Source organism: Chrysemys picta, chromosome 13, assembly GCF_011386835.1.
Source record: "Chrysemys picta bellii isolate R12L10 chromosome 13, ASM1138683v2, whole genome shotgun sequence".
NCBI classification, from domain to species: Eukaryota; Metazoa; Chordata; order Testudines; family Emydidae; genus Chrysemys; species Chrysemys picta.
Window position 1 is genome coordinate 38,152,294 of NC_088803.1, and position 24,982 is coordinate 38,177,275.

Genomic DNA, 24,982 nt, shown 5'->3' on the forward strand with positions numbered 1-24,982 from the left:
GGTCTTATATATTAGTCTTGCTTGCTTTATGACCCAGAGGGCTTTTCTCCACTCGTTTGTGCTGTCTGTCTCCCAGCAGCGTGCTCTGTCTGTGTTGTCCTCTTAGGGTATGTCTACACTGCAATTAAAGACCCATGGCTGGCCCGTGCCAGCTGACTCGGGCTAAGGGGCTGTTTAGTTGTGGCGTAGACATTCGGGCTCAGATGGACCCAGGCTTTAGGACCCTGTGAGGAGGGGAGGGTCCCAGAGTTGGGGCTGCAGCTCTATGCTGCAATAAAACAGCCCACAGCCCAAGCCAAAGTCAGCGGGCACAGGCCAGCCGCAAGTGTCTAATCGCAGCGTAGCCAGACCCTTAAATAGTGACTGACTACTTCTGTCCCCGATCCAGCCAAATGAAAACCAGACAGAGCCATTCACCTGTTCACTCAAGGAATCACTGTGCCCAGTGGGGGTCATCTCCTTTCATGCTTCTCCAAGCAAAAAAGAGAGCAGCTTTCACCTGCAGGCACAGCCCCAAATCCGTGCATTCCAATCAGGTGCCCAGATGGGGAGCCTTGAGTTTGCTTCATGCTGAAGTGAGTGTTCAGGACCAGGGCAGCAATGGGATGGGGCAGCAGGAAATGTGTTGGCCAATTGGCATTTCTTCTTCAGCCCTTTGATTACTTGCCTTAAAAAACCAACCCTCAATTCTCCATTCCTGGGATTGGAGCGTTTACTCTTTGTTCTCTCTTTCGTAAATCCTTTCTTCCCACTTTCTTTCAGGGGCGAGGCAGTCCAGTGACATTGCTGTGCTTGACTCTCCCTGCTGTAGGCTGTGCTTCAGGCCAAGCTGCTCTCCAGCCAAGGGACATGTGTGCTGGTCACTCAGACATGAGAGGAGGGGCTTCCTCGTCCTTCCCCCAGGCCTGAGCACGCTGCCCTGTTGTAATTACTCCTGCCTCTGCAAGATCGTTGCCTCAGTTTCCACCATTGCATCTGTATCTTTCATTTTTCCTTAATAAAATCCAAACCAGGCTCCACCATCACTGCTTCATTGTTCGTTTTAAAGAGACCATAAGAAAATTAATTCTTAATCCAAGCTCCTAGAGGATAGAGAAGGGAAACAGCAGTAACTTATCTCCCTCTGACTTCTTAATCAATGAAACAAAATTCTATTACGAATCAAAATGCATTTGGTGGTGGTGATGTTGTTTAAAAACCAGCCATTGCCCAAGCAAACAGCTGGAGACTTGGCAAACCCATGTGAACCACTGGGCAGGAGCAGCAGCATATAATACTAACTTCACACACTCCATGCATGAATGCTCTTCATAACTCATTCCAGACTCTGCTTAGATTTGCAGCTGGCGCATGCTTTAACAGTTGGTGCCACACATCAATAGATTATGCATTTGGAGTTATGACTGCTATGTAAACTCATCAGAGCTCCACATTAATCTTCAGTAATGTCTGAGCATTCACTGTCCAGCACGATGATGAATACCATACATCTGTCATGGTTGAGGAGGTAAGGATAGATAGATAGAAAGAATATTCAAAGTTACTGATGTATTAGAATGCATTTAGAAATACCAAGTAAACATAACAAACTATGAAATATACGCTGGTGTGGTGTGTTACATAAGCTTTTGTGGCATGCATATGAGATGTTACACCCAATTTCTTCTTTGCTCCCCTCTTATTCATGAAGGTGATCATTTGTTGCTGCCCTATACCAGGAGCAAATTACACCTCCCTATCCTCTCTGGCTCAGCTCTGCCCATTCCTCACCCGTCCCCATGCACCTGTCTCTGGTACAGAGGAGTAAGCAGGCATGCAGCACCCCTTACATCTTTGTGCCTGGACCTAAAGTCCAGGCAGTCCAGTGGCAGGTGTCTGTGGGACAGTCTTCCTTCCCTGTGTTGGTGCACAGACGGAGTCAGATTTTAGCCCTAATCCTTTTATATCTCTTGTGTAATCTGCATATGCTCTATATTACATAGAAAATCCATGTGAGAAACGTTTTAGAAATGTATCACTCCTGCTTTTGTATCCCTTGGTTAATATGAACACAAATGTATCCTCCAACTGGAGCTGAAGCCACATAAAAACATCTGAAACCTATTTGTTTTAGAATCCACTCTATCCCCAGGTCCCTTATTTTCTAGAGTATTTACTGTATTTACTTTCTTTTGTATCGCTGGGGACGTTTACATGGGTGGGGGGTGTCTTCTATTTCCTAGCAGTTCATCTGCTTCTCCTGTCTACCTCCCCGGAGGTTAAAACCCTGCATGGCACCACAGTGATTGCCAGATCACCTGCTCCCCTATCCACCCCTCCGGAACACATGTCAACACATACAGGATTCTGGTTGCTGCTAGGGAATAAGCAGAAGAAGCAAATGAAGTCAGGAATAAGGAACCTGCTTTCATGCTGATATCTCTAGCAATAAGAAAAAACAATAACACAGAGGCAGAAAAATTCCCATTTTATGTATCAGCAGAATTTGCCTCCAAATGGGCTGGTTTTTTGAGTTCCCCATGAAACCAGTGGATCTTCAAACAGTTATTTGCTTCCATTTCTGACCCTATGAAAACTTGTCTGCTCTACAAAAGGGTCAGTTTATAAGCTGAAATAGTTGCATGTTTTAATGTCTCAGACTAAAACCCCCACACTCTTCCAGAACAAGAAATGAAAACATGTGGCGAAACTGGCATTTTCCAGCTTCACAGTCTCTCGACTGAAATATGTTCTTCCTGAAACCAATGAGAGCCTCTTCCATGGTATGCAGAATGTTGCACACCTAATGTAGATCTCATTTCAGTGCTGATTAAAGAAAGATGTGGCGAGAGACCTTGCTATAGGATTTCGCTCCTTGTCACAACTTGGAGTCCACATTTAAAACTAACCTGAAACTGATATACAGCTTCTCCTTCTCCCCTGCTCTAAAAGAAAGAAAGAAAAAAACCCATCAATCTCCATCAACAAGGACAAAGAGAGTAAAGAACCAGCACTGATTCATCATGCCCAAACAAACAGAGCCCTCATCTTCAGAAGGAGCCATATTAGGCAAGTCAGTATATCAGGGGGTCTCAATCCTTTTTCTTCCTGCCATGCTAAAGTCAGCCATTCTTGCACGGATGCACCCAAGATTCTTTGCAGCTCTCCTAGATCTTCAAATGAGATGTGAGTTGATAACAATATCAGGGCTCCATGGGTTCTAGGCCTAGGGATGGTCTTGATGGATGTCATTATGCAAACTACCCAACAGTCTCAAAGGGCATCCTCAGATGTATCCAGGAAGGGGCAGGAAAGGCTGAGAGGAGGATAACATCAAGGGAGATAACAGGATTAGGAGAACTGTAAAAGGCTCAAGACAATTGATTGATGTGTAAAACGCTGGGGGAAAGAGGCCTCTTTCAATGCACAGGAGACCTTTCCCCTTTGAAAAAATATAAAAGCAAAAGACAGCTTTGTCCAAGGAGGAGGGAGGTTGGAAATGATTCACTTTGTGCAATTTAAGATTAACGCATATGAAAATGGCTGGGTTATCAATCCCTAAAGAAGAAGGTTTGCAATGGAGAAACCAAGAGACCCCTGTCTCACCGCTGCTAGGGCTGGTATACGTTTGAGTCTCATTATGGTCAGAGAGAGAATATGCCCACCCCCAAATCCTGCTTCACATTTACAACCCTGGGGCATTTGTTCCTGTTTCTTGTTAAAGTCTCAACCATTTGACCATATTTCATCAGTTCAGCTGGAGCTGCTGTTTACACAGCAAACATAACCAATGTCATCATGAGCCCATAAAACAGAAGTAAAAGAAGGCAGCAAGATTTCTCTCTCCCTCCCTCCCCCTCCCTCCCCCGCCCATATTTATTTCTTTTGAAGCCATCTCTCAAGTATCTTCTGCACTCATCTTTGAAAAAAGAAAAAGCTAAGGGCTTGGCTCCCAGAAAGCAAGCACTGTACTAGGGTACATCTGCACTGCAGAGTTAGCCCAGGTGACCAGCACCCAAGTCTGGAGGCATAGCCAATGTGCTGCAGTAAGCTGAGCCACTCTGATCCTTTCACAGTGAATTCTGGGAGAACTTGTGTGTCCTGGGCACATGAGGGGAATTGTGGGATGGCACTGGAGGACTATCGACACTTGAGTGCACCTTCACTGCAAAGTGAGTTACCAGCCTCAAGTGAAAGTGGACCTGAGTCCAGCCAGGTCAGACAGGTTGAAAACGCCAACAAACTTGGTTAAGAGAGGTGTGTGTGTGGACAGGAGGTGGGTTAAGGGTAACACCTGAGTCAGAGCTTGAATGAACTCTGAAGTGAAGACATACCCTTAGAACAATGCAAAAGAGAACAGGAACAGGATGCACCCTTGTGAGGAACAGAGAAGTTGAGAGAGATTCATAAACACACCGGACATGAGAGACTCACAGCAGAGTCCAGTGTTTGTTTCTGAAAAGCTCAACTAATTCTCCATTCTTCATCCAAGCTTCCCGAGCCTGTACATCTAGGCTGAAAATCTAGGCTGAAGAGGCTTCTGTTTTGCGGCATCTCAGCATTTACATCACTAGCCAAAACCAGGAAGTGCAGAGGAAGCCACACAAATGAAGCATTCTCTATTTTTAAATTTAAATCTCCCCACATTTTTTTCACAGAAGGCTCAGTTCAGGTCCAAGTCAGCTCGTATTTTACTAGAACAGCTCTGCCCATCCCCAGGGGACACAGAGGGCATCCTGGTCAGATCTCCTGACAAGGCAAGCCACTAACATGTGCAGTTTGCAACTGGCATTGTGCAAGTCAGACTTGGTTACAGACTTCAGGAGTGTGCTCACCTCTTAGTAAGAATAAGCAATTCCCTCTAGTAGTGAGGTGAGATCGTTTCAGCAACATGTGTGAATACGCAAACAGGTAAAGAACCCAGATGTCCAACTGCTTGGTTGTGTGAGCATTTGCTGAGATTTCAGTTTAATCACAACAATTGCTCACACAACAGTGATCAAGCAATTCTGCTAATGTGAGACATAACTTTATTTTATTATTCACTTAAGAGCAATAAGGCGGCAGTGACTGACAGCCCTGAAGAATGAAGTCCTCCTTTAACCACCCAATGAGTACTCCATAGGGTTGCAGCAGGGTAAGCTTTCCACTTCTTCACCCTACCAAGGTGCCTTAACTCTACCAGGGCAGACAATTCCTCGAAGTGAGAAAGGAGTTAATCTCTCTGGCCCCATCAATTATTGGTGTCTTTACTGAGAATGTCAATAAACTGGACAATTAAGGCCAACTGTGATGCAGACACTTCCTCAGGGAACACCAGCTCATTCTGCATGGGTTTCCAGAGTTGTCAGATGGTTGTCAGAAGAGTGAGTTAAAGTTCCTTCTTCACCCTTTTTCAATTAATGGGGCAAATGTTTGTGTTCTGCTGTTTGTTCTGCTTACTTTCCTGTAAAGCCAGGCACAAGGGGCCAGGAGACTTGGATTCTCTTCCCAACTCTGCCACTGCCTGCCTGCGTGGCTCTTGGGCAAATCCCTTCACCTGTCTGGGCCTCAGTCTTGCCATCTGTTCCTCAATACTTTTGCAACATGGAGAGGGTACAGATGAAAAAGTTCTGCGTAAATGCAAAGTAGCAATATTCTGTCTTTAATGTACTTCAAAGCCAAATGTTCTTCTCTAAGTGTCTTTTCTGGGATTTTTTTTCCACTGGGCTAAACTGTTTCCTGGTATCACTCTGCCTGACAGCACACCCAGAACCACATTAAAGGAGAACCGACGTCATAAAGCACTGCCTCCAAACACACACCACTTGGACACAGCCACTGCAGTTTAATTCTTGCTGCCCGGTTGCAAATTTCAGTTCCTCTGGCTGTACTGAAGTAAAAATTTGATTCATACTTTACTTTCCAAATATTGTGGCTTTTTTCTTGTGCAATCGCTTACGAAAGATGTAGTGTTCCTGTGTTGTGCAAAAGAAACCCTCCATGACACACACAACAGGCACAGTCAGACAAACAGTTGTTGCTTCTGGCTGTATTTTATGTCAAAATACTTATTAAGCTGTTTTTAAATGGAGGAAGGAAACAGAGTTCAAAGCAAAAGTGTCTGATGTGCCTTGCAGATTACAGTGCTTGCCATCTACACACATGATCGTGCAGGGTGGTAGGCACCTCTTGCCAGGCGCTGAGCTCCCTCAACTCACACTGGCTTTCACACTGCTCAGGACTGAGCCCATAGGGAGACCAGAATATTGGAAGGAAGTTCTACCATGCTGGTCTCAGAGATGGATTTTATCCAAAACATTGTTTGGTTTTTTGTTTGTTTCTTTTTTGCTGCTCTTAATGTAGCCTCTGTAGATTTCTGAGACCCTTCATTCCAACACAGACCCTCCCACAAGGCAAAGCTTTGTCAACCTGAGCTGCTCGCCAGCTCAGAATCAACTTGCAGCTGATCATGTTAACATTTTCTTCCTTTAAATATTTGACAGCTGAAAAAAAATTGTCTTTCTTCGGGGAATGTTTTGTTCACTGTGTAAAACTATACAGAGCTATATCCTGCTTGGCAAACATACAAAAAATAAAGTAATAGAATAGAAAAACCACATGTAACTTCTAAGATTGTAATACCTAGACTTGCTCACAGCTGAGTTTTTATAGGGCACCATAATAATTAGTGAATAGCAAAAGGCTTTATTAAATGCTTCCATAGCCATCCATCTACTTACTCCAGTAATCTCACAGATCTCCTCTCTCCCTTCCTACTCCTTCCATTCATCCAGAATCAACCTCCTTTCTGGTTACTTTTAGTTCAAGAGCTTTCTCCTCTGTTGCAGCTTCATCGGTTCATTTTTCTTTCAAAATCTCTCTTCCCCTGCCCTCTATCTCGGAATGATGGTTACTTTGGAATGTCCTGCGAATAGTGTCGGTACTGATGGCGAGCATAGAAAAGGAGGAATGTGAGAAGATGTAAAAAATGTGTGGGATCGGACTTTCTTCCTTCAGAGCTTGTGCAAAGGCTTTGCAGGCCACTGGACAGGCAAGGGTAAGTCTGGAGTTTGGGTGCACTGGAAAGCTCAGATTCTCAGCCTAAAGAGAAAGCAGCAGGCCCGGCCCAGTTAAAAGCCCAGCTGCATTTTAAACCAGAGCCTGTGACATGAAATTCTGCATTTGGTTTTGTGTCCTGCAGTGCCGTATCAGCACAGTTCACCTCATCCTCCAGGCTGCAGTGACTGATGACACCTGCTGCTATTTCCCCCGGAACACAGCTTGTGAAGATTCTAAATATAAAGGTTATCTGTGCTTAATCTGTACCCCAAGGCAGAAATTCAGCCCTGTGTACAGGGCCTGCACAAGGCTCTATGCACCACTGAAGATCCACATTAAGGGCTTAATAGGACTTAAATGGTCCAAAGGGACTTTGTACAAACCCTGTGCCCTGCGGTGTATTTCACCATCCAGGCAAAGGTTCAAGAGAAGAGAGCACCTTCCTGCCCAAATGGCCTGCAACACTGATTTGCTCTGTTCAGCTCAGTTCAACTGTTCGGGCCACTTGGCCTCTCAGCTTCATTTGGCTAATAGCCATGCACAGGCACGGACAGGGAGCTGTGTGTGCACTATAGGAATGTTTGCACATGCAGTGAGTGCCTTGTTTGTATCTGGAGGCAGCATAGGGGCCAAGTTCTGTGATTTCTGATCCACCCCTTTTCTGTTTCTCTTGAAGGATCACACCTCCGTCAGTTGCAAGCTTACAGCGGACGCAACTCTGAAGCTTTCTTGGGAAATGTTCCCCTGTTGTTCTTTCCTTTTTCTATTGACTTTTCAGTAATGTACTCGTACTAGAAGAGGTAGGGCGTACAACAAAGTGAGGTGGAGCCGTTATCTGCTTTCCATTCCCGTGTAGAGTTAGGCGGGGGGAGTATGCTGTGTATCTTGTTTATGTACACAGGGATGTCCCTTGAATCCTCCTGAGAGCTCTCGATGAAACATTCATGGATGAAACATACTCTGCAATCCACTGCCAAAGGTTTCTGGGGAGGGCTGCCTTATTTCTTCCGCCGCGGTTGGACACTTTCCCATGCCACTCTGGGATCACTTTGGCAGGCACCATTGCAGTAAACAGGTTAGTGGCATACGGGCCTGGGTGGCTTTCGGATGCCAGCAGCATCTGTGCACTCTGTGCCTTTGTTACCCTCAAGAGTGAGATTTCAGCCAAAACCACCACAACCTGTGGAAAGCAGTGCCAGCATTCAGTGCCATTGCCCAATGCTTGTTTCACGCAACTAAACAACCAACACACAATTCCTAGCAGGCTCCATAACTTCAGGTCCGGGAAGAGCACAGCCCACTACACCACATTACTGTGGCCACTGGCTGCAGAGCTCCATATTGAGCTCTTCTAATAGCCCTTGTGCCTGGCTTAAAACGCAGCAGACAGTCGCTCCACCTCAGTCCTGCCTGGCAGGAGACAACTAATGGCCCTGCACACCTGTGTTAAGACGGCCTGGCCCACTGTGGATTTTTCAACTCCAAAATTATGTCCAACTGATGTCCGAGAAGCAGCACTCCACTGTCTGCAGCTGCTCCGTGAATGCCACCAACAACTTTGACTAGATTTTTGCTAGCTACCGGAGAGGAGAGCGCAGCATTTTTGCAAGATCAAAAGTTTTACAACCTTCTGTAACTGCCCCTTCAAAGGAAAGGAGAGGGGCTACCCTCACCACCCAGAAACAACACTCGGAGCAAATGGCTCCAGTGAGGTGATGAATTCAAAGTAGTCAGGTTAGGCAGCGAATCCCATAGGGCCAGAGGCTCTTTGCTGCATCACTGAAACTCACCCACCTAGCTGAGATAAGAACGCAGTAAAGTGCAGACCCCTTATTAGCACTCCATTCCTAAGCCTTGAGCCCCTATCAATTAGAGTCCCCTCTCAAGAGCAGGGAACTCCCATCATTATCCACTCCCCTCACCCTCACAACCCATTCTGGAGACCCTTGGAGTTACCTTATCCAGGCTGCTGGAAAAGCCACAGCACAACTTGGCCACTCTCTGTTTTTCCAGACAAGCATTTCCCTCCTTTATCCTATCAGGGGTCACCAAGAGTTACCACAAGAGTTTCCTAAAGCAATGCTAGTGGGCCTTTAACAGCAGCCACGCAAAACGGCCAGGATGACAGCGCTAGCCTTAGAATGATTTATCGTGGACAACTTGATGTCTCAGGGGATTTAGAGTTTATCTCTGGGCCCTGCTTCAAACCCAGCCCAGTTCCATAGTTAACATCTGTTGGCCATGCAGTGGCCCCTATGTAAAATGGGTTTGGTTTCAGTCTGTTTCATGTCCACATCATGTTGGCAGTCTCAGCAGTGAGGATCACCAGACATAAAGACCGAGCTATCGTCTTCTCTGTAGAAGTCGTCCCTCCTGGGCAGGCCTGAGGCACACTGGCAGAACACTCTCAGAGCTGTCAGTAGTAGCACTTATGGCAGACGTGTGCAGGGTATAGCAACTGGAAGGAGGTGGGCCTGTGCCACTCAACCCATATAGTCCTGCAATATCAAGTGCTTCTGTAATGCCAACAGGCCCCGGTCGCCAGTAGGTGGGATTGAGCCAGGGGCCTCTTGATCTTAGTGCATGAGCCTCTACTGCATGAGCTAAAAGCCACCCGCTTATTAGCTAAGGCTGTAGAGCAGACTCATTTTATCGCTCTCTCTAAGTGGTCTCGGTGCCACTAGACGGGACAGAACACCACACCCAGGATGCCACACCACACACTTCCTCCAGCACTCTGATTAGTGCAAGCAAAACATTTACACATGCATCCAATTGCATGCCCAAATCAGTTAACTGTGCACCTAACATGGGCTATATGGAGCCTTGGAAAATGTGTCCCTAAACACTGGCAACTGAACAACTGATGACTCACAGGGGAAAAAAAAGTTCCAATTGTCTGGATGTAAAGCATAGCCCTCTCTTTATCGAATTCAGCTTTTGGGGCCAGCTGAACAGCAATTAGCCTCTGTTTTTGCAGGGATAAATGACAGTGCCTGAAAAAGTGGATGTGCATCCATTTTACATAGGCAAACTAGACACTTTGTGAAGCACAATCCAACTTGTCTGCAAAGATCAGGGATCTGCAAGTGCAAAGCTGGGAGTGCAAAAATGGAGGCCAGCTTGAGACAGGGTGAAATTTCACCCTCTGGGCCACTGAAGTCAATGGAGTTACAGCAAGGATGAATCAGGCTCCTCTGTGTAGTTGATATGGTCCCTCAGTAATGACCTGCTGCAGGAAGTCGATAAGCTCCAGTCCACTAAGCAACCAAAGGCTTACATGAACATAAATGATTCCACAGCTCAACACTCCATGCCCTCTCCAACATCGCCTTGGGAAACCTGGCCTAACCCCAAAATGACTGAGGTGCAGAAATCGACTGCCTTTTCCACAATCAAAGCAATAAAGGAAGTGGCGGGCTGGAGCTATTCTCTGCATTGTAGAGTCAGGCTGCCAACCAGTTCATAAGTCCCTGTGCTGCAGAGTGGTGCTGGGGAAGAGGGGTCAGACCCTGTCTTTCTGTCATCAGACTTCCAGTGGCCTATCAGAGCTGCCAGTCAGCCGCTGGCAATCACTATCTTATGGCCTGACATCTGGCTATCAGCTGTGTAAGCAGGGGGTTATTCTCCTAATGAGGAGGGCTCTGCATTTCCCAGCGGAAGAGGGAAGGAGCACAGCCACGGGGCTGTTTTCTCTCACTCTGGTTTGTTGGCATCTGCAGTTCAAAAGGTTCCTGAGGCCTCACCAAGAAAGTGGCTTCTACAGCGGGGGAAGGAGGGAGTGATCATCAGCAAGGCATTTTGGACAATGACATCTCCCGGGGGTTCTTTCGCCATCCAGTTCTGCCACCAGGTCTGACTCTCCCTAGCAACGTGACTCACTCACATCCACAGGAGGCAAGGCTGAGGTCCCAGTCAGGCCTTTGATCTGCAGCTAGATGAAAGTTCACGATTCTGTTCAGGTCACAACTACAGTGTTGGATGCACTCGTGAGACCAGGCCTCAATTTATGGTCCAGAACGGAATGGGAGAGCTGCAGAGGCAGCAAACGCAGCCCCTACATAAAAGCACTGCTTCTTGCTTTGTGGGTGATTAAGAACTGACATTGTTGGGCATTTCAATCCTCTGCCCCAGTCTCTGACTGGTAGGGGCTGGGAATGTTGCACTCATCCCCAGGAACACTTCAGATACTAAAAGGCAACCCTTGCAAATAAATAAGGAGTGATACTAAGGGAGCTCCAGGAGGGAATTGTAGTCCTAGCCCATGCTCTGGGGACAGAAGGATGGTTGCTTTAGTGTGAGCTGGAGCACAGAATGTAAATTACAGGGAAAAACTGGAAATGGATAGACAGGAACCACCCCAGCCCCAAAGGAAGAAAACAACAGTTAAAATCCAAGATGATGACTGTGCCCTGCCGCTGCTTTTTAGCTCTTTAATCCAACTGGCCTTCATGTGCCCTAAAACAGCACCACCTAACTGATTATATTAATGAAGGCATTTAACAATTCTGTCAATTCAGGGCATTTAACAGAAATACTGCTGTGTAAACACGGATTAAGTGTCCCACCACAATACAAAGAGGTTGGGAGTAAGCGGGCAGCACTAATGAACTGCACATTCTTTCCTGTCATCCAAAGCACAAAACAAAAGGCTCTGGCTTTTTCACAGCTGAAAGTCGGCTGAGGAGGAACCATCATGTCATGTAGCCAGAGAGGGGGGAAGAGAGAGAACCGTCTGTGACGATTACAGAGATTTCACTGACAAGACAGATTTTTTTGCTATCATGAAAACTGTTACTAGCAAATCAAAAGTCTCTCCAAAATAGTAGCGTGTGTGGGACCCACTGGCAGCCAAGCTCCTCCCTGCACCTCCCGCTCACTGGCGGCACCACTGATCAATTTCTCCCCGCCCCACCCCCTCCCCACCCCCCCAGTGCCTCCTGCCCGCCGCAGATCAGCTGTTCCGCGGCATGCAGGAGACGCTGAGAGGGAGGAGGAGCGGGGATGGGGTGCGCTCGGGGGGGGGGGCGGAACTGGATGGGAAGAGGCATGGCAGGGTGAGGGTTTGGGGGAAAGGGTGGAGTGGGGGCAGGGCCTGGGACTGAGCAGAGGTTGAGCACCCCCGGGGAAAGTTGGAAGCCGGCACCTGTGGTTTTATCTGCTAATCTCTAGAAGGCGCAGGCAAGAACTCAGAGGTCAAATGAGGTCTCTGCAAAACTTCTGCTCTTCTCCGTTACTGGATTTAATTTTTGTGATGGCGAAGGTGGTGATGGTCCTTGATGGAGGTCAAAGCTATGGAGAGTAGCAGAACATATCTGAGCCATCAATGCATTTCAGCTGATTTCTCCACTGGCAACCCACATAGACCTTCTGACGCTGGACAACAGATTCCAAGAGCCACAGCAGTTATATCTCATATTTGAAAAATGGTTGTGACGGCTGCTGTGAGGCACCTGCCAGCAAAAAACCCAGCTCAGATAAAGAACCTATCTCCGAGGATGAAGAGAAAAACCCAAGATGTCAGTAGGGACAGGGAATTTCAGAAACTACCCTTGTTTTTAGTTTTCTTGTATTTTCTTCCAATTGCCTGAAGGGAAACAACAGGCAGGCACCAGAAATTATTTATTTTTTAGCTGCTACTTTGACAGGTTTCACCTGTCACCCAGACTCATTTGGATGAGTACAGACACACTTCACTGGGGAGCACTCTGCTCCTTAAAACATCAAATATTAGGTTTTGCAAATAGCACTGAGGGCAGGTGAGACAAAGACAAGTACAGTTTAAGGAGACGACCTTGAAAAGGGAACCCAACTTTTGCAGATGTGCTTTTCTGACTACATTTAACTGTGGCTGCAAATTCTCCCATTTCAGGGTGAAATCTTCCTCCCCACTCTGGCCCCTTCATGCCAGATGGAAGCAGAAAAAGGCCTTAAAAGTCAGGGGACGATTCCTCCGTCACAGGCCCTGTGGGTTCCTCTGACGACCCCTCTGCAAGCCCTGGTACAGGAGGTGTGCTGGGGCGGGGCTACAGCCCCATAGTGCTGCACACATTCTGCACTGGGTGATAGCCCATAGGGCAGCCCCAGGAGGCTGCTGTAATATGGACAACCCCCAGACTAAGTTACACCAGGGTCCCTTCAGCCTCTGGATCAGGAGAGAACAGAAGTGGCTTAAAGTTGCCTTATCCCCTTCCCCCTGGGCTGTGAGATCTATGTTGTGCCCAGCAGCACAACACAGAATCTCACCCTGTATGTCTAAGTACTAGAATGCTGCTGCAAATCAGACACTCACACATCTACAATGCTAGCACTGGCACAAGCAATAAACTGTCTTAAAACTGTAGGTGCAAAATCTGTGCCCACAAAAATAGAGTAGGCCTTTTAAAAACATGACTGATTTGCTATGATATATATAAAAATTACAGGATCACATAGCCCACCCAATATTCATCACCTCTGCTCATGGAACACAGCAACCGTAACCAGTTTAGGGCAGGAGATGAAGAATAATAAGCCCATTTGAAAGCGTAGGAAATATGTGATCCCTCTCGTTATCTATAGAAAGCAAAATATTCTTAATAGATAACAACAGTTTCCCATCATGCGAAGCCAGGAATTGGATGTTCCCTGCCTTCAGCCATATAGGCAGAGGTGTTCACTCAAATCATGTGCCAGGGAAGGAAGCCAGAAGCATCTTCACTATTAGTGGTTTGTTTTATTTTTCTATCCACATGTCCTTTCCTGTCAGAGCCCAGGGTCTCTGCCCCACACTTGCACTCACCCAGCTGCTGTGCTGCTTCTGCAAAGGAGATTAGTTGCACAGGCACCAGAGTGGCGGGGAAACCATAGAACTATTCTCTGCTCCCTGCCCCCTTATAATGACACATGATCAAACCACTGGCATCCTTGTAGTGAGGGGAAGGATTGAATGGCAAAAGGGCAGATTGCTGGTTACTGCAATTCAGGGGAGGGATAAATAATGGTCTTCAGGCACACAGCAGAACTATATTCAGCTTAGACACCTTGATTTGTGGAGGTGGCGAGCACAAGGACAGTGGGGTTGAGATAAACCACAACAAGGGTCAGGAGTGCATTGGGCTGGAATGAACCAAGGAGAACAAGAGATATGACGGGTTAATCCCCACCAAATTGGCATATCTGGTAGTGAACTGGTGACAAATGGACTGTAAGGTCCCATGGGCTATATGCAGCTCAGTAGAATTAGGGGTTCCAGTTCTCTTTCCTTGAGTCCTGTTCATGCAGGAAGGTGTGGTAGGGCAGGGTGAGCTGGGCACACCCCCTTACATCACACTTGAGATGGCATCTCAAGGGCAGGGCCTGCTCTGTTTGGTCACTCAGATTAAGAGGTGATGGCCTGCTCTTCAGAGGTGCTGAGCACCTATAGTTCATCTTGCCTTCAACTGGAGTTCTGGGTACTTAGTACTCCTACAAATCAGACCCTGAGTGAGATCTTAGGGCTCCATCCATGTGCCATCTACTGTTTATAACAGCAAATAAAAAAAAGAGAGTTTTCCAAGCTGCATTCTGTGAAATAACCCCCATCCCACACACAAATATAATCACAGTTTAAGTGTCCCTTTGGCTGACTTTTTGGCTCCTTTTGGACCAATCCGCAGTCCCCAATGTCATGAGCTGAGCAGTCTGAGATCACTTCTGGGCAGATTGTAGTAAACAGGGTAGGATGGATCTGGTCAAATCTAGGCTCTGCGGTAGGCGGGGCTCTGCTATTCTATCCATCATGTCTATGCCGTAAAGGAGACTTTATTAGAAAGCAATAATAATACATAGTAATTACACAGCTCCCTTCATCCAAGACATCTGCAGCACCTTTACACATCTTAATTAACAAAGTCTCACAGTACCCCGCAAGGTAGGTATTATTCACCCCATTTTGCAGATGGAGAAACACTTACCAAGATCTCACAACAAGTCATTAGCAGAATCAAAAAAAGAACCCTGGATTCCTGGTTCACAATCTCCTGTTCTAACCCTTTAGACCAGGGGCACTCAGTAGGCAGACTGCGGGCCAAATCCAGACCCAAATGCTTTTGAACGGACCGCAAAATCTTTTTACTTATTTACCTATTATCATTATTGCTATTGCTGTGTGGAAAATGTTTCTCTGGAGTCTGCCCTTTGTCTATACCTTGACCAAGAAATTTGAGTCTTGACAAAAAAAAAAAGGACTACCCCTCCTTTAGACTATACGCTGTTGCCTTCCAAGCTATGCTATAGAAGGAGGGTGAGAGGAAGCCACTTATTGGCACATCGAAACAAGTAAAAATTGCAGGGATCTCTCAGCTCCATGACACATAGAGAGCTCAGTGTCATTAACATCAACATGATTCAGCCTCTGGAGTACCATGCTCTGAACTACAAAAGATGAGTTCCATAGGAGGCACTGGAAACATCTGAAAGGCATGAAGATACCATGGGAAAAAAGCTAATCCCTTCCATTGTCTTTCTCCTCCCTTTCAGACATACTAGTGCACACTTCAGAAGTACACCTCTTTTATCCTTGGTACATCAATTCAGCAGGAAGGAGAGGGGAGAGGGAGAGGTAAGGGGAATGTTTTATCCTATCCGTTTTTCCTAATAACCCTTTCATTGCTGCTAGGACATTATGAGCCAGCGCCTCAGCAGGAGAAAACTAGTGGAGCTCCACGGACTTCAACTGAGCGACCCTGATTTATATCAGCTGAGATACTGACTGAAGAAGAAACAGGTGTTGGCACTGGGGTGGGTTGGTTTGTCTGTTTTTAATTGCTTTTGTTTCATTCCCTACATTCAGGTAGCTTTCTGCAGTGGAAAATACAGACTGCCTCCAATGGCTCAGCCACTGCCTACAGTACCCAGAGTGATTTGAGGATTTATCTTTAAAACACTACAGCAGCACAGCTGCAGTGCTACCTACAGCAACAGGAGGGATTCTCCCATTGCTGTAGTTAATCCACCTCCCCGAGAGGTGGTAACTAGCATTGTCTACACCGGGGGCTAGATCTACACAGCTATGCCTGTCAAAGGTGTGGATTTCTCACGCCCCAAGTTTTCAGTATAGACCAGCCCTGAATCTCTCCCTCATTCTCTATCTGTTGGTTTAACTGCGTCAGTCAGAGGGGGTGAAAAATCCACACCCCAAGTGGCATAACTGAGCTGACCTAAGTTCTTGTGTAGACAATGCTAAATCGATGGAAGAATTCTTCCATCAACCTAGCTACCGCCTTTCAGGAAAGTGGATTATACTGTCTACAGTGTCTACACTGAACCACTACAGTGGCACCACTGTAGCATTTTAAGCCCTAGTCCTTAACAGTCAGTTTTGCTGGGAACTTATCCAGACTGGAAGGGAGGACTCTTCTGAGAAGGGAAATCTCTTTAACTAACAGAATGAAGTATTGCCAACCCCAAACGTTCAAGCACCATGAGTCAGGCCCCTAAAAAAAATCATGGGATTTTAAAAAGAATAATACACTTGGGAGTTTTTTCTTTTGCCTTCTGGAAGAGGGCTATTGCTTCACGTTTTCAAGCTTTTCTCCGGAACCTGGAGGGCTAGAAACTTTTTTTTTTTAAATGAAAGCAGAGATTCCCATGTATTTATACAACTCCATAAGCTGGAGCTTTAAAAACAATGCTGAATATGAGACTCTCTCTCAAAAAAAAAAAATCTTAAGAGTTAGCAACATTGAGAATGGTAATGATTTTCAAAAGGAAAATAAATAAATCTGAGTGCCTCTCACATACACTGTAGCAATACATAAGCACGTGGCGCTGATCCCCAGAAACCAGAGGACAGCAATGCTAATTTAGATCTTTTCCCAGTGAGTTCCTTTCCCCACTCCCTTCCACTCCCTTTAGCTGTCTTAGAGCAAAGAAACAACAGTTACCTAAACCACAGGGTACGCCTTCCTGCAGGCAGAGCTTATCTGCATCTATTGAACCTGAAACAGGCGTAGAACAGGGCAGGACAGGAAACCATACCACACCTCTGAGACAAATGTGTTTTCTTGACTCTGAACCCCAAAGCACTGATCCTGAATGCAAACAAGCTGGTGAAAATATGAAAAACACCTCTGCCTGTTACCTCTTGAGATGGGTGGAGTGCAGAATTCAGAGATACCAGATTGATTACAACGCAAAGCAAATAACAGAAAATCCTACAGGGTACAGAACAAAAATATTTTGAGTCTGTAGAATGTGGGCTAATTTATGCGATGGCACGTGTCCTAACATATCACATTTACACAAATGATAAGATGGAGAAAGACATCTAGATTCTATCAAAAAAGATTGTATAATACTTTGATCTAAAAATAGGTCAGGTGCAAATACTTACCCTACATGAAACCTGCCTTAGATAGGGACAGTCTAACTTAAAAATTATTCTCATGCCACCACAATACACACAACAGTTGCTCATAGTGACCAGAAAATATATTCTGTCAAATGTTACAAGTTAGTGATTTGACTTTACAAAGGTGAAATGTGGAGCCAGATTTTCATACAAGCTGGGCACAACTTAGCCATATATCCTTGCAATTTCCTGATTTCAGGCACAATTGTGCTAGCTACAAGCATAAGTGAGGGCTCAATGTTTAGTGAAGTTCAAGGTGTGTACAGAAATGTGTATAGTACAATAGGTTACCTACATAACATTTGCAGTGGGAGATGGGGTTCATGCAGTTAGGACAGTTCCACATGCAGATCAGATGTTTACACTGGCAAACTGGCCAAATGAACACGTAAATAACGATTTCTATCTAACTATTTGTGGGCACCAATATTTGGTTTGCTCTTGGAGTCATAGTAAATGAGCATGCATGGAATTGCAAATGCGTTTCTAAGATGGCTTTCAGGTCTCCCTTACCAAATATCTGGCCCTTCATAATTGCAATGCTGCAACTTTGATTAGGGATTTTTGGAAATGAATATACAGAACTCTAACAAACACAGCTTTCTTGTTTTCTTTGAATTTGGTAGTGAATTTTAGTGATGCTGTAAGATAGACAATGCTGGCGAATGAAGACTTCTCTTTATCCACAGACTAGGTACAGCATGAACAATCAGTTGCACACATACGAAATGGGAAATGACTGCCTATGAAGGAGTACAGCAGAAAGGGATCTGGGGGTCACAGTGGATCACAAGCTGCATATCAGTCAACAGTGTAACACTGTTGCAAAAAAAGCGAACATCATTCTGGGATGTATTAGCAGGAGTGTTGTAAGCAAGACATGAGAAGTAATTCTTTTGCTCTATTTCGTGCTGCTTAGGTCTCAACTGGAATATTGTGTCCAGTTCTGGGTGCCACATTACAGGAAAGATGTGGACAAATTGGAGAACGTCCAGAGAAGAGCAACAAAAATGATCAAAGGGCTAGAAAACATGACCTATGAAGGAAGATTGAAAAAAATGGGTTTGTTTAGTCTGGAAAAGAAAAGACTGATCACAGTTTTCAAGTACATAAAAGGTTGTTGTTACAAGGAGGAGGGAGAAAAATTGTTCTTCTTAACCTCTGAGGATAGGACAAGAAGCAAGGGACTTAAATTGCAGCAAGGGAGGTTTAGGTTGGACATTAGGAAAAACTTCCTGTCAGGATGGTTAAGCACTGGAATAACTTGCCTAGGGAGGTTGTGGAATCTCCATCATTGGAGATTTTTAAGAGCAGGTTAGACAAACACTTGTCAGGGATGGTCTAGATAATACTTAATCCTGCCCATGAGTGCAGAGGACTGGACTAGATGACCTCTCGAGGTCCCTTCCAGTCCTATGATTCTATGAGCAATAGCAGTGCCCAGCCAACATGCCTCAGCCTCAAAGACAATAGCCCAGTCTCAATGATCTATTCCATTCTTGGCCTCTCTGATGGGAATACCAGCAAGCCTGCCATAATACCAACTGAGATGGTGGGTTTGGAGTGTACCCAGCTGGGCACTGGATTGAGATTATCATTGGATTTTCACATAAACCTTTGAACACAGCTTTTTATTTTGTCACACAGAGCACAGGACCTAGAGAAGCCTTTCCAAATCACAGTGAAGAAAGTTAAATCAGGCAGCAGTGAGGGAACGAATTAATTGAATCTTTTTAGGTTCTGGAGACTCTGAAAATTCTTATGGTTTACGATCTCAGCAGACACCAAGGATAAAACTCTCTCTCTGAAGCCCATCTTATGCCACCGGTAACTTTCAGTAAAGCTCCATTAGCCTTTGACATGTTTTCCATTTTATCTCCTATTTGATCAATATTCCTTTAACTACATTGGCATCCTCAGATTTTCACTTTCTCCCTCTCAAATGCCTCACTGATGGTTTAAAGAGTTGTTGATGGAAACTTTTGGTCCCATCTACACCACAAATGGCTTTAATAAACTTATACTAGTGTGAGTAAAGTTAAGTTACTCATGTGTGTAGGTATTTGCAGAGTAGGGTCCTGATCGTCTAATGCTTTACGCTATGGCTATGTCTACACTATGAACTAATGTGATTCCCAGCTCATGTAGACATAATCATGCTAGCTCTACTCATTGCAGTACCATGCCGGCTTAGGAGTATGGAGCAGATAAGAAAGGTGGTACAACAATACACATCCACATTCATGATCAAATCCGTAGCCATAGTTCAATGGTGGGGGACAGCCCAAAAGAAAACTTTGACTTTTTATTCAGGGTGGTAGCCCTAAGTTTAAGGAAATTATAGGCTTTGCAGGCTCAGAAGGATAGTTAAAAGGACATTAAAGGGGTGCTATTGATTTAGGATAGGTTGAAATTCTAGATTTTGTTAAAATAAAATTCCTGCAATTAAAGTGAATAGGAGCATTTTTGTGAGAACTTGAAAAAAATGTGATGATAAATTGTTGGTTTTATATAAATCTCCCCGTCCAGGATTCTGAAACGTAACATAATGCTACCTTCTACAGGAGTTCCAGAAACAAGACAAGACAGGGACAAAACTGGCTGGAGACTCTTTTCATTGTCCAAAACTCAATGAAATGCAAAAAGTTAACCAACGGCTAATTGGTGAAAAATTCATTAAATATTTTATATCTTGCCAGATTGAATAATCTTAGATTCTAAAGTATTATCAATAACACAGAACATTGGCATTTCACGTATATGATTATTTTGGGTCAGTTACTTTAAAAATGAAATATATTTTATTTAGATACATAAATAGTTGAGGCTTGACACCTTAGATCAAATGCCCCTTTCAAGTACATCTTCTTATTCCCCAGGAGAAAAAAATCCAACAGTTTTCCATGGTGACTGTCACCGTTTTTGTTGGGAACCTAAAAGCCGCTCCATTCTATAACTTCCTTGATGTCCACTTGACTGAGCCATGGAAGCAAAATAATGGCCATAGAATCTTTTATACAAAGCAAATAAAGGCTGGGCCTCTGTGTGTATAGGGACCCCCACCTAGCTTAGGGGGGAAAGGTCTCTAAGCACCAAAAAAACAAAAATCCTTTCCCTTACTGCTACATGACCATATACAAGTCTTTCTAAAAGAAATAAAAATGCTCTTAGTTACTTTGATTTATTGGCAAATCCATAACATCAAATACCCATGAGATTCCTTTACATTACCAGGGAAGACAAGGAGGTTGCTGGTAGATGGCTATGTCAACACTGTGAATAAACCCATAGAATTGTGTTGTTTGCTTTTTAAAACATTGTTTATAGAGAATACTAAATGAGAACTAGGGCTTGAATGGTGAATGTTTAACAGGGGGCACAGACTCCCTCTGCCTAACTTCCTTCTAGGCCCATCTGTGTTGTCCTTATTTAGGAAAAACTCCCACTGATAATTTTGCCTGAATAAAGATGGCAGCATTTAGCCCTCTTGTATTTATCAAATTCATATTTAATTATAGTAACCAAGAAAACTGTGCTCCCCCAGCCCTTGTGTCTCTCCTGTTAAGCACTGACGGGAACAAGTTGGCCTCAGACAAGGAAAATGAGTTTCTGTGGGTTTGCACAGTGAGAATACTGCACAGACTTTTGCTCCAATTGGGCCACTAACTTCTAATGCATATAGAAATCCACTTGATGACAATAAAATTCACAGCATCCAGTGAAGCCTAACACGTTCCTCAACAATACTTGAATGTTAACTGGGTACGTCCCTCAGAATGGCAGCAGTTTATGCTCACTTTACACAGGGGTAAATGACTGGTCACACACAGTGCTGGGCAGTGGAGGATCAGACCGACAGGTGGGAAGTAGCAGTTCTTAAGCAATACTATCAAAGGACCAAGAGAAAAAAAAAGGAAAAAGGAATAAAGTGGACCAAGGCATTTGTACTTGGGAGCACAGGGTCATATCTTGTTTTTAATAGAGCCATAGGGCAAAATCCTTGCCCTACAACCCCATGCAATCCCATTGACTCCACAGAGCGTATTATCCTAGATGTTAAAGATGGAAAAGACCAAATGGGTCACTCCTCCATCCCCTGGGAACCAGTGCAGATTGTTCCCTGCACTAGAGTCACAGTCACAGAGTTTAAGCTCAGAAAGGAACATCAGATCATCTAGTCTGACCTCTTGCATATCACAGGCCACTAAACACTGCCCACTCACCTCCACTCCAAGCCCCACAACCAGAATTAGACCAAAGTATTACAGCTCTCATTTTTTAGTGCTTTGTGCAGTCAAGTATTGAAAGTACCAAGTCATGGAACTTCTACAACTTCCCTGGAGAGGATATTCCACAGCCTAATAGGATATTCATTCCTAATCATCATCTTAATGTTTCACCCCATTACTCCTAGTTTTACCCTCATGCTCCACACTACATAATTCTTCTCCCTTATAGGTGCTCATGCCATTCAAATATTTGTAGGGGGCTGCGTAGGGAGTAGCCAGGGCAGAATCTGACCCATAAAAACTAGGCCCATAACTCAGAAAATCATCCTTATTAGGGACAGAACTTAAGCACTTAAACACATGCTTAAAGTTAAGCACATGCTTAAGTGCTTTCCTGAATCAGGACCTACAAGTGGAAAAGACCTGTTAGGTCATCTAATCCATCCTCCAGGCCAGGATTCAAATATCATTACTGCAACTCAAACTTTTCAGTGGGGTAAGATTATATTGTAACAACCAAACCTCCCAAGATAATACCCAAGCCAATCAACACCCAGCAGCAGCCAGTGCAGCACAGAACGATGGTGAAAGACAAGAGACTGCCTGCTGCTCTGTTCTGAAATGTGGAAATGGAATAAAGTGTCTCTGTCAATGTTTTCCCCCTTCCATTACATAAGGCATAGTAATCGCTACTGCTGTCTTGAAAACTAATGACAATAAATAAATTTGCTACTTTTTGAAATAAATGAAAATCCCACTAATGAGACTGAATAGGCATTGAACTGTACATGTTGAAGCTAAAATACACTCAGCGGGATCTTGCCAGTGACTGACATTCCAGCCTGCAGATGACAAAATTGCAAATTCAGTACTTAGGACAGAGGAGTTTTTCCTCTGCCGTTTTTTGTTTTGTTATGTCTGGGGCTGGGGGCCGTTTTGCAACTTGTAGCATTTTAGAGAAGCCTGTCAAACTGAAATAGAATTGTGTTTTTGAATTAATCAAACTGAATGTATTTGGGAGCTTTCAAAATGTACAGACTCTTCCTGTGTTCAACCATTTGTGAGAGAAAAGGAGGATTTAAGTAGGTCCCAGCTCATAAAGCAACCACAGTCTTTTCATTTATCTTTTATGTTAGGCAAGTTGCCACTTAGGAGATGCTGAAAAACCCTTCAGCCAAACTGATAAAAAAAAAAACCAGACAAACCTGCCAGAAAGGACAACTGAGAAAGGGTTCCGGGTATAAGCCAGTTAGATGAGTCCAGAATTGAGGACCTGGCTAGCAATCCACCAGAAAGAAAATTTCAGCCCTCTCCAATCTGTTAGAGGTCTCTTCAGGGATTCCTCCTCCAGCTTTGCATCTTGAGCAACTGCAATCAGTGTATTTAGTCTCTCTCTCTCTCTCTCTTTTAATTACATCCGTTATCTAGTGACTTTTAGTGCAGGCTCCTCTGATTATTTACATGAACGATTAAGCCTTTTAACAAAGTTACACAGGAGTGTGGTGGCATGCTGATGAATTCCAAGTCCAGATTTCTACACTCAGAAAGAAGGAAATGGAGCTTTTACTTCTGAACTTGTCCGAGGATAATTTCAGGGGAAGGGTGTAATTGTCCCCGCATGGACAGACACACCCTGACCCAATCCCATACTTATGTTTAGCGTTAAAGTAAAAAACAGGCAACGAGGGGGAGAGTTTCCATCTGGGTGTAATATACAGTCACTTCTCAACAACAGCGAAACTAAAGCAAAAGCGAACCTCCCCAGAAAGGGACGCGACTCATTTTTTTACAGGTCTCCGTCATTATCATACAAGACACCAGACATGAATCCCCTTCCCGCTCTACTCCGGGCAGGAGAGCAGAGTTCACTGGGACTGTGACTCGGGGCTACAGAAGGAGGCATTTAGATCACTTTGCATTAAAGGGTTTTCTTAGTTTAAACCAAATTCTGCTGCTACTAGCAATGCTCTTTCCAAAGCGCTCGCATGCCTTCCCCCCACCACACACGCCCACCCACCCTCACCATACACACACCTCGCCGCCCCCCACCAAACACATACACCACACACACACACAGTCGTCCCCCCCAAACCGCCGCCCCCACCACACACACACGCCCCCACCACACACACACCTCGCCGCCCCCAACAAGCACATAAACCACACGCACACACACACACACACACACACACACACTTAACTGCACAACCCGCTCAAGTATTGTGAACACGCCTCTGCGTAACTATCACGATAGGCATCCTGTAAAAACCACACCGGCAAAGCTGCAGCGACCACTGGGCGCACTTGCGCCAAGTGCCCCCCTGGCCCTGGGACCCACTCGCTGCCCCCCGGGGGAGAGCGCTTACCTCGTGGGCACCGCACAGCAGGGCTGCATAGGAGGCGCCCACCCACGTGCCCCATGGCAGACCCCAGCTTGAAACTTACTGTGTCCTCCCAGCTGCCCCGCGCCGGTGCCTTGGGGACCCCCAGGCTGGACGCGCCGTGCGCTCCAGCTACCCCCCGCCGGTGCCCATTGGAGACCGCCCCCCCCCCGCGCCCTGCACCCCACTCACCGACTGCAGGAAGCGCAGGGTGCCCACATAGTCCCGCTCAGTGCTCAGGATCTCTACGAGGACGCAGAGGCGGAGGCGCAGCTGGCGGTCCGAGTCCTTAGGGCAGCCGGAGGGGTCCGGGGCCGTGGGGCCCCGCGCTGGCTGCGCTTCCATGGTGCTGTCGCCTCCCTAGCCGGCTGCGAGCGCTGGTGCCGCCTGCTCTTCCTGCTCCGTGGCCGGCTCAGGCTCCCTCCATCCCCGCGCGGTGCCTGGCGCTGCTGGGCACGGAGCCTCCAGTGGAGCCGCCCCGGGAAGGGAGCGCTCCGTCCGGCTACAAAGTCCGGCTGCCCGGGGGAGCTCGGCTCCGGGACATGGCGGGGACAGCGGCAGCAGCGCGCGGCGCGGCCAGCACTGAATGGAGCGGGGAAAGGGAAGCCCCAGCGCCGAGGGAGGGAGGGAGGGAAGGAGGCGGGCGGGGGAGAGGGAGGGGGCCTGAGCCCGGCTCCCGAGGCGAGGGCTGCAAGCAGGAGGGGGGGAGAGAGAGGGCAAGGCGCAGCCAGCGGTACAAGTGCAGGGAGAGGGAGACAGACACACAGAGACTGAAATACACACAACTAGAGCCACAGACAGTCAGTGCCCCCATAGTCTATACACATGGAGCGAAACACACACAGAGACTAGCCAGTATATCCACAGAGACGTACAGCGAGATAAACACGCAAACAGAGAAATACACACAAATACACGGACACACACACGCAGCTACACAGAGAAATACACATAGGTAAAGGAATGTGTGCGCACTCAGA

General features: G+C 45.9%; 1 protein-coding gene across 4 annotated transcripts in view; it reads right to left on the reverse strand.

The window, feature by feature from the left end:
- The window catches only part of PREX1 (phosphatidylinositol-3,4,5-trisphosphate dependent Rac exchange factor 1), a 221,261-nt gene extending 196,755 nt beyond the window's left edge, over nt 1-24,506 (reverse strand). For 3 of the 4 annotated variants that reach the window (XR_006177052.2, XM_008172115.4, XM_008172114.4), the window contains exon 1: nt 24,195-24,506. Coding sequence is in view for 3 of the 4 variants with exons in the window: in XM_008172115.4 (XP_008170337.2) it covers nt 24,195-24,347 (153 nt within the window). In the remaining variant the exon portion in view is untranslated. The remainder of the gene's footprint in view (nt 1-24,194) is intronic. The other variant, XM_065565962.1, reaches the window with a different exon arrangement.
- Nucleotides 24,507-24,982: the final 476 nt, after the last annotated feature.